This window comes from Apteryx mantelli, chromosome 3 (genome assembly GCF_036417845.1).
Source record: "Apteryx mantelli isolate bAptMan1 chromosome 3, bAptMan1.hap1, whole genome shotgun sequence".
Taxonomy (NCBI): domain Eukaryota; kingdom Metazoa; phylum Chordata; class Aves; order Apterygiformes; family Apterygidae; genus Apteryx; species Apteryx mantelli.
Window position 1 is genome coordinate 14386388 of NC_089980.1, and position 16133 is coordinate 14402520.

General features: G+C 42.1%; 2 protein-coding genes across 2 annotated transcripts in view; both read right to left on the reverse strand.

Moving 5' to 3' along the window:
• Nucleotides 1-11731, reverse strand: part of REL (REL proto-oncogene, NF-kB subunit) — a 37987-nt gene extending 26256 nt beyond the window's left edge. Inside the window, exons 1-3 of the mRNA XM_067292729.1 lie at nucleotides 11705-11731; nucleotides 5925-6067; nucleotides 2555-2703 (exon numbers count right to left, since the gene is read on the reverse strand). Coding sequence (XP_067148830.1) covers nucleotides 2555-2703; nucleotides 5925-6067; nucleotides 11705-11711 — 299 coding nt within the window. The 5' untranslated portion in view covers nucleotides 11712-11731. The remainder of the gene's footprint in view (nucleotides 1-2554; nucleotides 2704-5924; nucleotides 6068-11704) is intronic.
• Nucleotides 11732-13361: 1630 nt separating this feature from the next.
• The window catches only part of PAPOLG (poly(A) polymerase gamma), a 40666-nt gene continuing 37894 nt past the window's right edge, over nucleotides 13362-16133 (reverse strand). Inside the window, exon 21 of the mRNA XM_067294661.1 lies at nucleotides 13362-13515. The gene's annotated coding sequence lies outside the window, so the exon portion shown is untranslated. The remainder of the gene's footprint in view (nucleotides 13516-16133) is intronic.

Here is a 16133-nt window from a genome sequence, read left to right on the forward strand (position 1 = left end):
GCATCATACTGTTCTTTCATCTTAAAGCAACCAGTGATTTGTTAAAAAATATGAGTGTACTCAATGCTGGGAATATTTCAAAGAGTGTTCAGAGCTTCTTCCCATCAGGATCTTAGATGTCAAGCTCAACTGAAGCTCACAGTTTTGCATTCTCAGTGAAGGAAAAGTAGCCCAGTTACCATTTTGTAAGAAACACACAGACTTACAACCCACTGATACTGAGAAGAATTCATGAATATAGCAAACAACCAGAAGTGCTTTGGATGAAACGGAGAAACAACATTATGTCAAAGAACAGGATTTAATTTTATGCACGCACAGAACGCAGATGAGATCAAAATTTGCAAATATATGCAGAGCATCCTAATGCTCTTTGGCATTACAACCTGTAGCTAATTCTAGATTCAAGACAAGACACTTGCACGAGGCTTGCCTTGTGCACCAGAAGACCAAGAGGAAAACTTGCTGGGTGCAGGAAGACACTGATAGTAAATGTAATACATAACCAGAAAAGGGGTTAAGAATCAGGCTTTTTTTCTTCAGATCAGAAGCCACAGAGATGAGAGCAGGAAGTGGAATGGGCTAAAACTGCAGACATCCTTTGACCTTGGGTGAGGAAGCTTGATTTGAGAAGACAAAGGGGAAGCTGGTGAATGGATGGTCAGAGGGAAGCAACAGGTCTCAACAGTTTCAAGATAGCCGCAGCTGCCTTTTAGATGATGTAAGATGTATTTGCAGAGGCCAGTGAGGATGAGTTAAAAAACAATCAAAATGGGAGGTAAGTGCCTGAAGGGAGAGCTCTACCTTTCTAGAGATTTATTACAGTATGTGTGGGGGGGGGAATCAGAGGAATTACATTTACTAATCCTTTTATATACAATATCAATAAGGATTAGGTGAATATTGTGAACACAGCTAGAAACAATAAGCTAATAAAATTGTTTGCATCTGTAACAGCAAAAGACAGTACAATCAACATGTTATGTGCTACTGAATACATTTGCTGCACATTCATGATCAGTTGAGCCCGGGCTGTGTGTTTAAAAAATGTCTTCACTATTAGAAGTGTTTATTTCATCATCAGGCAATCATCATCAAACAGACCGTCTTCGGCTCTCTCCTTTAATAGTGTTCTGCTGACTAAACCCACATAAATATGGAGTAGTTTCACTAACAGCAACAGAATCACATCAGGCTTAAAAGCAGTACATAAGAGCTACAAATCTACACCCTGAAATATTTACCATATTTTCTTCCCAGTTTTCTTCTTCTTCAGCTCAGTTACATTTACCCCAAAGCAATAACCTACTTCCAAACATGCTATATCACAACAACAGCTTGTCAATTCTAAATTCCCTTCTAAGGAAATAATCGAAGTTTACATTTTTCACAGTTCTCTTCGTCCTTACTTTACCTCATAGGACATTGGTAGACTTGTAAGAAATGTTATCACATCTAGTTGTAATTTAGATATTCCTAACATCCTTCTGAATAGTACTCAGAATTAGATCTTATACAAAGCCCGAATTTTTCTCACTGTCTCCACAAGTAAATCCTTCCCAGGCATGCTTGCTCTACAGAGTTGCACAATATACAAGTCTTGGCCATATGTAGTTTTATATCTTATGATTTCCTCTTGATCACTGCACTACGAGTCCTAGCTATCAAATCTATAAGGATGACAGTCAACCCTATGCATCTTTCAATACATCAAGGGCAGGATTTTCACAGGTGAATACTGAGTGTGGATAGCTAGCTTGAGAAACCTTGCTTTAATATGCATGCTAAGCAAGCAATGCCAAGGTATTTGAAAAAGCTGTTACAATCATCTCTGCAAAATAAGACCTACTTCATAATGAAGAAAAGCTAAAGAGTCTACTAGAATCTTTTAATACGATAACCATACTTGTGGATTTTATGGGCTTCAGCAGAATCTACATTTTTACTCAAAAAACAAAGCAAAAACAAACCAAACACCCCAAAGCAAGAAAACAGTGACAACCTACTATTACATTTCTAGATCTTACTGTCACAACCACAATCTTCTAAAAGACGTGACATTCAGTCAGTACAAATTTTGTTTACCAGAGCCTCCATAAAGTCCAAACACAATTTCTGTGGAAGATGCGAACTTCCCTAAATGTCTTATCACCATGAAGCACTAATTCTAATATTGTCATTACCCATTCTATTACTTATCGTTTTTGCATACTCAATGTGGGAGAGACAGTCACGTTCAAGAGTAAGAAGTGCTACTGAACAAGACCAGAAAAGTAAGGCAGTGGGAGAAAGGAAAGGGAAACAGATAATGGGGGAACAAACAAAGCAAAGAAAATGGACTAGGAAAAGAATAGGACAAAAGATGAGCGTGTGAAGTATTAAAAAGAAAGGATATGCTTCAAAGAAAAAAGCTGCCCTCTCTCTGAGATGGATTAGTAAAATTCAGCAGAGATGGCATACTAATTGTCCTCTTAATCTGGTCAGAAGTTTAAATGACAAGATCAGCATATCATTTGCATAATTAATCTAATTCCCAAGCAACATCATTACTTACGACAGGACTCGCCGTTCTGGCCCAAACTCTGCTTCATAGTAACCATCTCTGCAGTCTTTGCCAACCAGATCATGAGGGTGCGGCTTGTAGGGTTCATTCTTTGTTACCAGTGTAGTCCTTATTTTGACTTTTCCAAAATAGTTCAGAATCTACAAATAAGTGAGAGATTTTCTAGATTTTAGATACCAGATTGAGTTAAGTCCCCACATTTAAAAGAAAACAGAGTTTGTTCCAAAATACTTCACGGACAAAACACCACCATCATTTTACAACAAAGAAAATTGCATTATTGCCTTGTAAAAGAAAAGTTAGGACCCTAACTGTGAAAATTCATAAGTTTTGTTCATTCCGTTTCAGTTCAGTTCACTTTACACTGAAAACAAGCATTTGGCAAAATATCTGAAAAGTGAAAGTTTTCAAAAAGTATTCATCATCTATTTGAAAAACTAAACCAACGTACTTGACCAGCTTCTTTGGCAACATTACCGGGTGATTTGCAATGAAAACTTTCACCGATCACTGTGAAACAAACCAGTATTTGACATTCAGCTCACTGAGTTCACTTATACTACCACACTGTGAGAATGGGAAGGAAGCCTTAAAGTCTCTAGGGAGTTTTTTTTTCTTTCTTGTTTTGAGAATGGAGATCCATTACTTCACTACATCATCAGGGCTCTTGTATGAATTGAATTCATCCCTGGGCAAAAGGCCAGAGGTAATACCTAGGCTATAGAAGCTTAGACCTGACAGTAAAATGCTTCATAATGCTCTAAGACGAAACATGACAGGCCATATTTCATTATCGTATCTTGCCTTATAATGAAAGATGTAAAGATGTAAAATTCTACCCAGGTGACCACACACAAATGCTTACTGAAGGACATGACTAGGTTCAAAGATCTTAGGGAAAAACTCTTTAGAGCCTCAGGGATAATTACCTATACACTAAGTAGTGAATGAGGATCTTAGGATAACAATGACAGTGTGACATTAGCTCCTATGAAGTCTATTCGCTTAATTCTCAGATGAATAATCAAGAAGAGGGGCACTAAATAGAGCCTTCACAGCTGTCATGGGCCTAATTCCACACGCACATCTCAGGTGCATACAAGTCTGCCCTCATGCTAACAGCTACCAGTGAAGTCAGCAAGGGTTGTGTGGGTGAATCTAAAAACAGAGTTTGGCTAAATTGGTTGAAGCATGACAACTTGAAAGCAAATATAAGATGTTTAGGCACACATTCATGCAGAGGTGAGCGCTCCTCCTCCACTTCCCCTGCCCTATAACTAACTGTTCCTCTCCTTCAGGCCTTTCTTTCCTCCTCCTAAACCTCTAAGGATTCACCATAATGTTTTCAACCAATACCTCAATCTTGGACTTAACCTGTCCACTTCTAGCTTCCAGCATCTGTTAGCTTCTGCAGTCTCTAATTTGGCTTCTTTCTTGACCTTCATATAGGCCACTGTTTCTTTTTACCCTTAAAATAAAACTCTCCCATTTCTCTTTCAGCTTCTTCAAATATTACATCATTTCTCCCTCATTTCACTCCCAGTCCCTTGAACTTGAAGCCTGGTTTAGCTGCTTTGATTCTCCAGTTCCTCCTTGATGATCTTCATCTCAACTGCACCACAAAATTTAATCTCTTCCTGGCCTCTCTGTTCTCATCCTCATTGATGTTTCCATCTCTGGAGGGGACTCCCCTAGCAGCTCATCAGCACTAAAGCTCCTACAGTCTTCAGGGACGCAGGAATTCACCTAGAAATTACCTCCTATCAGTAACAATCAGCTTTGTCATCAATGGTCACCTGTATTAAAGAACAAACTATGCCAGGATTTGTCAGTCACCTATGAAAACCCATCTTCCCTTCAGGTTCTGGCTGACCTTCATGTGCAGCACAGTCCAGGCTAAAAGGGATCACATGCTCATACTGCCCAAGGACCTACTGCTTCAGGCTGAGGGTCTGTGAAAGCATTTACTCTTTCCAGCAGCCTACGTAGTTTCTTCTTCAATTGGTAGAACGCTGAAAGAACAATCGAGCAAGATTTCCTTAGTTTCCTGTATTCCTTAACCAGCTCTGGCACTATGCTAGTAAAGGGGTCACTTTCTTATTTGCTTGTTCCTTTAGCAATTCTGGCTTCAGGGTTAGACCAGCTTCCGCAGCAGCCTGATTGCTCTGTGTAGTAAAAGCTCAGTCTGCTGCTCAGCACACCATTGTCAATACCATTATTTTCAAACTCTCCCCCTTTTCAAGGAGAAGGCTGAGGCTTTTATGCCTCAGCTTAGAATATCCCCTATCTTTCAGACTTCACCTCCTCTGTATCTCTTTCTCTGCTGTAATTCCAAAGACTCCATCTTTAGCTCCATTCTTTTCATACTCGCGCACACTGCAGACACACAGATGCGCAGCTTCCATTCCTGGGGACCATAATATACTTCAAGATTGCAAGCACTGATGACTTCCATTTATACTTGAACTTTCTGTTCTAATCTCAACTCTCAAAGATTTTCTCCAGATTGTAAGGGATAAAGGAAAAACTATCACCTTAAAACTTCAAATAACAAACCAGAAATTCTTCTATCTTACCCTACCCATCTAGGATTTCCCAGACATATTCCTTTGTCCCACATATTAAAGTTAACTGCCAATCTTGCTATTGTTTCCTTTACAACATCTCCAAAACAATTCCATTCCATCTCCACTTTCCATACCTCTGTCTCTGTTTTGATCACAGCTGCCAGGACTAGCCTAAATCCCTTCATTCTGGATTTCCCAGCCTTTCCACAATGCAACCACCTAGCTCTTCTTCACCTGCAGGTGCTCTGACCACATAATTTCCCTTTCTCAGCTCCTTTTTAAATTCTGTATCCCCTTCTGACTTCATATACTTCATGGTAGTTTCTTTTGAAGAACCTAACCACTGAATCACTGGCTGCAAGTCACTTTCTTACTTTATGTCTTTCTGCAGAGCGTCTTCTTTCATGCTGCACCAGCAGTTAGACTGGCCTTTTCAAATTCTGTACACAGACAACCTCCTTCAAAGCCCTCCCAAAATTCACATTACAGTCCAAATAGTTAAACCAAACTCAAACCACATAACTAGGAAACCAGAACAAGCATACATACAGAAAAAGCTAGTAACAAATGATTCTCCAACACTGAGTAACAGTACTCTGAGCTCCCTCTATACTGGTGCTTTGTTACCTACCTGTACATCTTCTCCTGTTCTGGTAAATTTGGAACAAAATCTTTAATGACCAGCAGAACATGAAATGAGGAACATTCTCTTTATTTATTGCACCAAGTCAAACACATAGCTACAGTACAATGTTAATGCAATCAATGATAATTCTGGATAAAAGTAGTATTACCTGTATGGAAGGGAATGTCTTATTGTTTTCTGTACTGTGTTCTCCTGGAATGCTGCCTGCCGATCTTCCCTCACATTTGTATCTGAAACGCATTCCCCTTTGCCTGGGTTGTTCAAATATTTCAATGTAGGGTTCAGGGCCACCTTTAAAAAAAAAATGAAACGCTTTCAATACTAGTAGTAGAGACTAAAAAGCAGCAGAAGACAAGCTATATGGTTAGCTGCTACATGGGAATTAGAAATTCTAGATTCTTTTATTGATATTACCTTTCTTTCACTTGGTTTACCTTTTCAGACAATCAACTCTTCTTTCAATGTATATACACACAATTGAAGGTGAGGGGTAACGGGGGACAACAGATTTAAAATGAAGTCTCCAAGTATCAATGCCATGTAGATAATTAGCAGAAGATTCTGCCCTCCTCTCATTTCCCTTGGAAGTTAAACTAATAGCTAAAAGAAGTTATGTCTGATGAAAGAGGATTTTATATGATAGAATAAAAAAATCATTATTTCAGGGGAACAGTTGACATTTTTAATTATAATATACTTTTAGGAATGGTTGTCCTCTCAAAGTACAGGTACTGTCAGTACTGTGTTCTCTTGAAAGTCCTCTGAAAGTGAAGATGTTTCCTCAGAATTGATTGATTTAGTTCCCATCATAGTGAAGCAGAAACTATGCAAATTATGGGGGGGGGGAACAACTAACTACTCATTTGAACACCATCACTGTGGGCTCAGAAAATACATGATTGATGGTACTGAATTCTATATTTTGACCTGCCCATTTCCCACAGGGCCAGCTCTAGTTGCAGGATCTTCCCATACACAGCAAAAATCTTAGTAAAGGCTACTGGGCAGTTGTCAAAAGAGGCTTTTCAGGAAATGTGATAGACAAGAATGAGAGACAGCAGAACTGTTTTTAATGAAAGGTTTAGAAAGACTTTGACTTAGCATGAGTATCGGTACTTTTAAAGTAATGTTTTACTGACAGCCAATAACAAGCTATTTAATATATCTCACCGAGAACACCAAACAGGATAGTCAGTCAAACAGTGACAACAGTGGGATGGCATGTGAAAAACAAATAACAGAGGGAAAGTAAATATTGTAGAAGGTGAATCATCGTGGTATTACATGATCAGAAGAACATAGCTTATGGAAATGCCTACTGTGCTCTCTGTCATCTTCATATAATAGCATCCTACTTGAGCAAGGTTAGCGAACATGACAAACAAACATGACAGGCAACATCCTGTGGTATAGCTCTGAAAATAGTGCTTAGACATCAACATAATACGGAAAATAGTTAAGTTTATTGAAAATGTTAAACGGGTAAAAGCTCCCCTACTTCCTTCTGCCTGTCAACACCTCTATAGGATATGAGTTTTGTCAAAGAGGTGGATTCCAATCTTAACTCCATAATAAAAGCTTTTCTTTTGCTGCACTTACAATGACTTAAGCATACCTGCCAACACAAAGCTTGAACTTTGACTGGGATATGTTGGTCGCAAAAGACTTCTAATGTTGCAGCAGTTCAGAACCCAAAGTGAGAAAATACTGTAAACTAAATGATGAAACAATTAAGAGAAGGAAAGTAAAGAATTATGCCTCCAAGATGTCACTTTGGTCTTACCTGCATGCATGTTTTACTAGAAGACATTTACAGACAGCTACGGACTGGCAGCACGTGAAAGGAGCTCTGATGCTGGGATTGTCTTCAACACTACCTGCCTTTTCAAAGCCTGTCAGCTGAATGCCTTTTAAAGGGCAAACCGCATTTCAACTTCAGGCTGTATTTGGTGGCAAAATTTGAGAACTGCAGTTTCACATTGCTTCCTAACAATTTATCAAAATAGCAATAATGAAATCAATCACCTTCCACCCAGTAGATTTTAAGTCAGTTTCTGAAAATAGACCATGAGCTGTCACATTAAATGCACATTAGCCACTACTCTAGCTCCAGTTACTTACAAGGATGGGCAATTTTCTGGATGCTTCTCAGATCCTTTAGATAAGTTTTCATATTTTGTCTTTCTGGAAAATGAGCAAGTCCAGCAGAGGGTGGGGAGGGATGGGCAATATCAACAAAAAAGCCTAGAATTGATGCAAAGCTGACTGCAGAGAGGAATCAGATGCCTCAGCTCCTCACAAAGTCAAGCCCACACACCAGTGCATGGCTATGCAACTTTCACACTTAAAACTTACTTATGCTAACATATATATCAGGACAGTCCAGCAGACAATAAGAGGAGTGACTGTTGGGTATTCGTTAGCCTCCCATTCCCATCATGTAAGTGAGGAGAGAAAAGAATCTCATTTTTCCATCCCTAGATACCACAGTGTATCACAAATACAGATATCTATCTCTATATTAAATTAAAAATCTATTTTAGATGTTATAGTGACAAAATTGGAGTAAAGTGCCTACTAGTCATCTTACTTTGGAGGCAAACGCATGCTTGCATAGCTGCTAAACAGACCCACAATACACCCACACACATTACATATTGGTCAAAACTAGCTAGAGCCTTGCTGTGTGAAACTGCTATAGTACACAAGCATTTCAAGTCTTTAACTCTCTCTGCTTTAAGCAATAATTTCCCTTCATGCTCCACCAATACCTGTTTAAGAGGACCTTTTCTTCCCCTCACCCATTAAGATCATTTGAGTATTTTAGAACTCTGGGCTCAATAATCATTAGGGGACTGTGGTTGAAACAAATGTCATTGAAGGCAAACCCACCACTTAACAGCAGGTGTGTTTGTGGGAAAGTTGAGCTCGGTGACGCGGTAGCCTCCAGAGATTAAATATTAAACTTCATTTTATCTTGGTTCTCACTCTCCCTATTTAAGAATCATGTTATCATCCCCACCACAATTATCAGTGTCATCATGTCTTGTGTAGAGAGGAAACACAAAAAAGTGGTTGTGTGAACTAAAGGTATTATCAGCACTCTGCAGTGAAGTGGAGGTCTGTTCAGTGTTCCCTATTTTTGTAAATAAGCAATGCCCTTGTGAAGTGGCATGGCTTAACTATTTCATAACCTACACTCACACCGTTAGTTCCCACAAAGTTGCTAAAGATCTGTCCTCTTCAGATCTTGTTTTGTTTGTCAAAGAAATATGAACTATGTCAAAAATGGACACGCTTTCACTAATTCTGTAAGAGAAACGTAAGGCTGCTTATATTACCTATTTGCCCACATCTACTCAGACAAGCATTTGAAATGGAAGCAAAATAAAAATCTAGCTAAGCCTTCATTTAAGGAGACAACGCTTTAGAGTTTTATCTACATTTGTGATTATAACTGTCTATACACATACCAGCAATAGAAATACTACGCTACATATTACAAACTGCCTCTTCTTCTTTTTATTGTAAAATTGTTGCCCCCCAATGCTCCAATAAATAATTTTAAAGGAAATGTAGGAGACCAAGCGTTCCTATTACAGAAGCAAGGAAAAAAGGTAAAACCAGTAACAGCACTGAGTTCAGCCAGGTCACACTCATTCAAGAACAAAAGGCTGTTATGTTCTGATCTGTAGGAGCAATACAAAAAGGAACAAAAGGACAACCCCCCCAAAAAGTCAAAACAGCATTTCCATCAGACCTCCCCAAGATGAGAAACCTGGGACAGTTTAAAATCTAACATGGTCTAAGCCATTAGGATTAAAACTAAAGGATATAAATAAAGGCTTCCTACTTATCTCCTACACCTCCATTCAGAAGCAACTTCTTTGAACATGTCTGCTGAAGAGTTATCAAAGACTAAGTCTTTTTACCCTGGAACGTGTGTTGCAGGCAAGGGAAGAGGAATAGGCAAAGCATTCATCTTGAAATGAGGGTCTGTATTTATAAAGTGGAATTCCTGAGGAAGTGGAGGAAACTTAGACCTGTGGGATTAGGACATTTAGAGGTAGAGTGAGATGGGAGGAAGATAAAATGCCACCAAGCAGAGGGACAACTGGATGGTGGAATCATGTTTCCTCTTGTTGCTTTGCTCAAATGAAACAGGCTCTGGAGGGACCACAGAATTTGTAGTTCTCTTGCATGGAGTTCCTGTGAACATATTCTTCAGTGTTACCTGAGCATGAAAGCAAAGTAGGTGTGGGCTACAAGAGCAACTGGAACATGACCTTTGTGGAAGATGCGAATACATCACGCGAAAACATATGGTTTGAGGTAGGTGCAGTGAGACACAGATGGGAAAAGTGCTGCCCTTCAACTCCAGTGTTACTGTTCTCCACAGAACTCTGGTGACCCCGTATCCTCCACAGCAAAAGCCACTTCCCAAAAGTTAGAGCAGGCAATCTAAATGCTTACAACTTCCTGCAACGGCTCAGGCAAAAAACACCATGGTAGAAGATTTGCTTTACAACATTCTGGCTCAATCTAAAATAACCCAGAGTGTAAACATATACATATTTTAGAAAGCAGTAATCTACCTAGGACTCCATAAACTGCGCAGTCTAACAGATACAAAACTGCTCATGAACTTCCTCTTTATTATTGTGTGACATTACAGAATAGCAACCAAAAAAAAAAAAAAAACACAACACAGCTACAAAAGCTAGCTAGTACCAGGAAGTTAAGAACTTCCCCTGCTGAAAAATTCCTTATCTGGTTCCTAATTACACTGAGAATACACTAGAGATAAGAAAGAAGTGCTATATCCTGCTTCAGTTTAGCCATTATAACCATAATAATAATAAAAAAAATTTAAAGATATCCTCCACACAAATCCACTAATTCTATTTCTCTGTTGATAGTTAGCATTTATATACATATCAAGAGTACAACACTTATACTTTGGTAACAGATAACAGAACACACACCCCTAACTTGGAGGCTGGAGAGCATCTTTCCCTAAAAGGGCCACTGTAATTAATGCCAGCAAGTCTGAAACAGATTTTTTTTAATCCCAACGAAAAATGCCAGAAAACTACTTTTTTTAAAAGATTCAGTTTAATTTGGACTAAAAAAACTTAATTGTGCTTTTTGATGTAATTACTCAGCACATGATCCCTTATCTATATTATTTTGCATTTACACCATCTCTGTTTCTTATTCATTTGCATTCTCAGCGGCAAGTTCCCATGTGAATAGGATCCAGTTGAGCGTTGAGGAGCCTCTGCCTACTGATGCCTGTCTGTCTGTCTGTCCCAGATCTGAGACCCACGGGCTTACTTAACACCCAGACATTTCAGCGATGCCTTTCCAGATTTAAAGGATCCGTGTAACAGCCTTGTAAGATCTGCTGCAATTAGTGCGAACATCCCCAAGACGTTTATTCCCTGAGCTTTTCCGCAAGCCCGCTTAACAAGCTAGGCGGGCAAGGATTTGGCGTCCAAAGCAGACGCCGGGATGACGGGGGAAGAGCACCGCCACCCCTCTTCGCACGGCCGCCACCTGCCTCCGGCAGACGCAGCCGGGAGGCGGGTGCCGGGAGAGGAGAGGGAGAGGAAGAGGGAGAGGAGCGGGGCAAGGTGCCCCTCGCAGGACGGGCCACGCCGTAACGGGTGCTCGCCGTTCCTCCGAAACCACCGCTCGCTCCGCGCGGTCTCGCGGGCGAGAAGGAGCAGGGCAGGAGCAGCCCCCGGGCGGCGGAGCGGCGCAGGGAGGCCCGCGGGGGCCCCGCCGGGCCGAGGGGGCCGGGAGCGCCGCGCACACCCCGCGCCGACCTGCCTCCCTGCCTGCCTGCCTGCCTGCCTCCCTCCGCAAGGGCACCCGCACGACACCGCCGCCGCCGCCGCCCGGGCGCGCCCGGCCCGCACTCACCGGCCATGCTGACAGCTCCGCGCAGCCGCTCCGGCCGACTGCCGCCGCGGGGCTCCCCGCCCGGGCCGGCACCTCGGCGGGGGGCGGGCGGGCCGCCCTCCTCCTCGCTTCCCTCCCTGCGTGCCTGCCTCCTCCCCGCGCTGACGCGCCGCCGCCTCCGGCGCCGGGGGATTTCCCGCCGGGCGGGCGCGGCCCGCGGTGCCCCCGCCCCGGCTCCCACCGCGCCCGCGGGGCCGCGGCCGCGCCCGCGGCGGAAACCCCCCTGCGCGGCGGGCGGGCGGGCGGAGCGGTACCGCCCCCCCCCCCTCCCCTCCCCTCGCCGGCGGCTGCCTGCGTGCGCCGGCTTCGCTGTACGCGGAGAGCCTCCGCCTCGAACGTAGCCCGCTCCCGGGGCGTTCGAGATCCGAGGCTGAAACGGGCCTCGCGAGGTGGCCCGGGCTCAAATCTGGCAAGGCGACAACGCAGCGGGAAGAGCTCGCCCCCCCCCCGCCCCCAGCGCCGATCAGCTCCACCGGCTGCGCAGGGGCCCCAGTAACGAAGCAGCAAAGCGCGGAGAGAGGCGCGCACGGGGCCACCAAACCCAAGCGTGGGGGTGCTACGGCACTGCGCCTGCTTAACAACCAGCGGAGTTTGCTTTTAAAAGTCTGCACTCTGGGAAGGCAATACACCACCACAGGCAAAAAGTGCATTTCAGTGAATTAATATTCTTGAAAGAGAAACACTGAAAGTAACAGAAACAGCCAGACCACTCAAAGACCACTCAAAGCAAGGTATATAATTGGTGTTTTGACTACTTTTTTTTCCCTCGCTATCCTTTTTTTTTTTTTTAACAGAAGTTATTGGTATATATAGGAATTAACCACAGCAGCAAATTCTGTTCTCTAGCCTGCAAATCCATACGCTAACCCCGGTGCTTAAGCAGAAGAAAGTGCCTGATGCTTATTACTCTTCCTGCTCTGTGGGTCCACCACCACAACTTGATGGAATCTTTCTTCATAACCTTAGCTTTGCCCAGATATCATCATTTATAGATATGTAATGTTAGCAGTTACAGAAAGTTATACTTCTCCCTTCCCCAAGCAAAACTTTCCTTATTTAAATTAGGATTCACAGGGTTTCATCTAAATGTATTATCAGGATGGATTTCAGAGAGTGAATCCATGAAGCTCCACTGATTTAGAGCTAGATACCGCAGATGATCCTATGAAAAATGTAAGTCATGAATATACATTATGTAAGCATAGCTGGATTTGTTTCCCCCATGTCAACTTTAAAACTAAATGAAAATGGGGGAATCCTACACGTCATCAGCAGGAGAATCAAAATTTCTATAACATTGGCTCTGAGAAGACTAGAAGGAAGAACAGTTAGATGATTATATTTAGATAGTAAGCTGTCCAAAAGAATCACGTTTGTGTGTTAGTTTCTTGCCAGAACAGCAAATTTTTTCATCGTTTACACAAAAATCACAATGTCAAATACCACGAAAGGCACAAAACCATAGTGCCCTAAAACTGCAAGAAATTAGGACTAGATCTTTATGTCTTTGATTTCTTGGATTCACTGATTGATGTTGTAAATGATGTTGTTGAGATTATAATCATATTCTAATCAAACTTAGATTTTACCTACACATACACACACAACCCCCAAAGCACACACCAACAAAGAAACGTTCTTCAGATCGGTCGTTGGGAGTTGAGGTGAAGGTCGATGCTTCTCTCTCACATTTGAGGCAACGTGGTTAAGAGATCCCAGAGGTATGGCATGTTCACAGGGAGGGCGCTCAGAGCCTTACTGCTTTTGCTGCTCTATGATAAAAGAAGCAACAAAGCAGCTGATGGGAAAGCGACGCAACATGGACTTCTCTTCGCTAACTGCCTGCGTACAGACACTGACGTTTAGTTTATGCACACAAAATGTTAGAAGCTCCTTGAACTTTTGAATCGCTCATCTGGCTAGGGCACAACTGTTCTGGAAAGCCTCCATTCGCAAGGTCGGAGGGCTGGAGAAACGCTTCCAGTTCAAGTGCTACCACATTCTTGCAGATCACGTGACTGATCTGAACAGGATTATGAAAAAGAAAGGGGAAGGGTATGCACTCGCTCCTCTCAGCTAGCTGCAGCTGGAAAAGCCCTGCCATGTTATTACCCCAGAGCTGGAGTATGGATCTGAGTTTTGGTTTTGGATGTGAAGCAAGCTGTAACTAAAGCCATATGGAAAGACTGGGGTTTGAACTTTATTTTTACTTTCATATTTTCAGCCTGGTTTGCAAGATGCCAGATAGTAAACTGAAGCCTTTTAGGAAGAAAGGATTTAGGTGCTTCCCTAAATAAAGTTCAGATCCTTGGTTCCCATCTACTTTTCCAGCCCAGGACTCTGCTGAGTAGGCACAGACCCAGGCACCGGGAAACTCTGTGGCTCAGAATAGAAGTATCTACTCATTTCTTCAAAAGGAAAACATTATTGTAGTGTATACAGTCTAAACCAATGTGAAATTAAGGGCAACTATTCCAGGCAGTACAAATACCATCTGTTACGACTAAAACATCGATAAGCATTCCCTATTTTTCCACAGCTCTTTTGAATTGTAATTCTTAGGGCTTGCAGGAACAGGTTGCTCCTAAGACAATCCTTAAGACTGTATTTTAGAAATTGGGGAAATATTTAACAAATACACACCAGTGTCTATGGTGCAAACTGCTTCTTGATACTATTTTTAAGAGAGAGATGAGTGGAGTGCATTTCTTCTAACACCCCCAAAACCTTAATTCTATCCCTGGCCCTCCCCTGAATGAAAACAGCCTATAATAATCTAGAGAAGAAAAAAAAAAAAAAAGTGAAATGTTTCACTGCACAAGAGGTTTGTGCACCTACAATTTGGATGCATAGCAACTGGATCTGGCTCAGGAAGTCCCTGAACAAAATAATGGGAGGAAGGACAGTGTGAGGTAAGACATCTTTCTTACCCGTTCTTGCATCTCCGAAAGTAGTTATAAGCAGATGCCCAGGGAAGAGGGCAATATTGGGCTAAATAGATCTTTAGTCTAAGTCAGCATGGCTGCTACATTAACACGTTCACATTCTTAAACCAGGGGAAAGTTCCACAGCAATAGAGAAGTCTTTGAGGTGAAAGGCAAAAACCTAACCAAAATAAGAGATGCCTTGCTCAAAATCATGATAGTATATAGATCCCTCTATTCCTATGATTGCTGTGCATGCAAATGTGTTCTGCACTGATCTGGATTTATGGCACCGGGATTATCCTGGGAGAGTGATGTGAAATAGAGAATTGCAATATAGCTCTGCTAATTACAGAAACTTGGTCAGCATCTGTCATGAGGTGTAAGAACATGTCCTAACGCTGGGCATATGCAGATCTTTGCAGAAGGCAGGACGGAATTCCCCTTCCGTAACATTGCATAAGGAAGGCCAGGTGCATCACTTACTTTTGTCAATTGGCTTTAGCTATAGCCAGAGGCAAGATACCAGAATTCTTAGACCAGTTTGATCCAGTGCATCACTTCCTGTCTACCAGTTAAAGCAAGTGTTTAACATCACATTTTCTGCATTTATCAAGCCCAAAGACAGGTCCTCCCTCTTAGTTTTCACTGGCTGCAGTACTAGCAAGGTTAACACCTAGACTGCTGTAAGAAACAAAGCTTCCCGCTTTGGTAGAGAATGTCATGGGGCAGCAAGAGGAAAAAAGGTAAGAATGGAAAAAACCCTGTTCCTACAGCAAAGGACAGGGTGTTTGGCATATTTGTCAACCATAGGCTGATGGATCTTTAGCGGTGCTTAATACAGGCATTGCCCAATAAAGTCTGCTAAAGCCTGCTGTAGTACCAAGTGGCATAGGCATACTGTTAAGTCTCTATTTCCTGTTCCCAGCTATCGGATTGGATCAATGATAACCCTCTTGTCACTGGCCTGATTAAGCAGCCAAGCAGCCACTGACTAAGGTGCTTTTAGAATCAGGCTCTCCTTGTAAGAGGAATGAGGGACAGAGGAAAAAATAGAAGTCATCCACTTCTTTCCTTACAAATAAAGTTAGAAGTCCTGTTTTGCTGCCCATCATATCTCACACCTCCCACATGCCCCTGATTAGCAATTTCAAATCCCCTATGCCTTTAATAAAATCTTTTGTTGTTTAGCTTAAGTCTCAAGCACCTCTTATTTAAATATTGACAGACCCTTCAATGGTTAATAGCTTTTGTGGTTCATGGTACCCACTGAGGAAGAGCCTAATGCAGAAGCTGTTCTAAAAAAAGTCATAGCTTCCAGATTAATGACAAACTCAAAGGTTGTTCAGGCCATTCTGTTAGAAGATTCCTGAAACACGCTTTTAGTTTGACATAGAACAAGGCTACTGCGCCTCCTCTCAACACAGGGTGGAGAGAAAGGAAATGCTAATAGGAGAAGGTTGGTC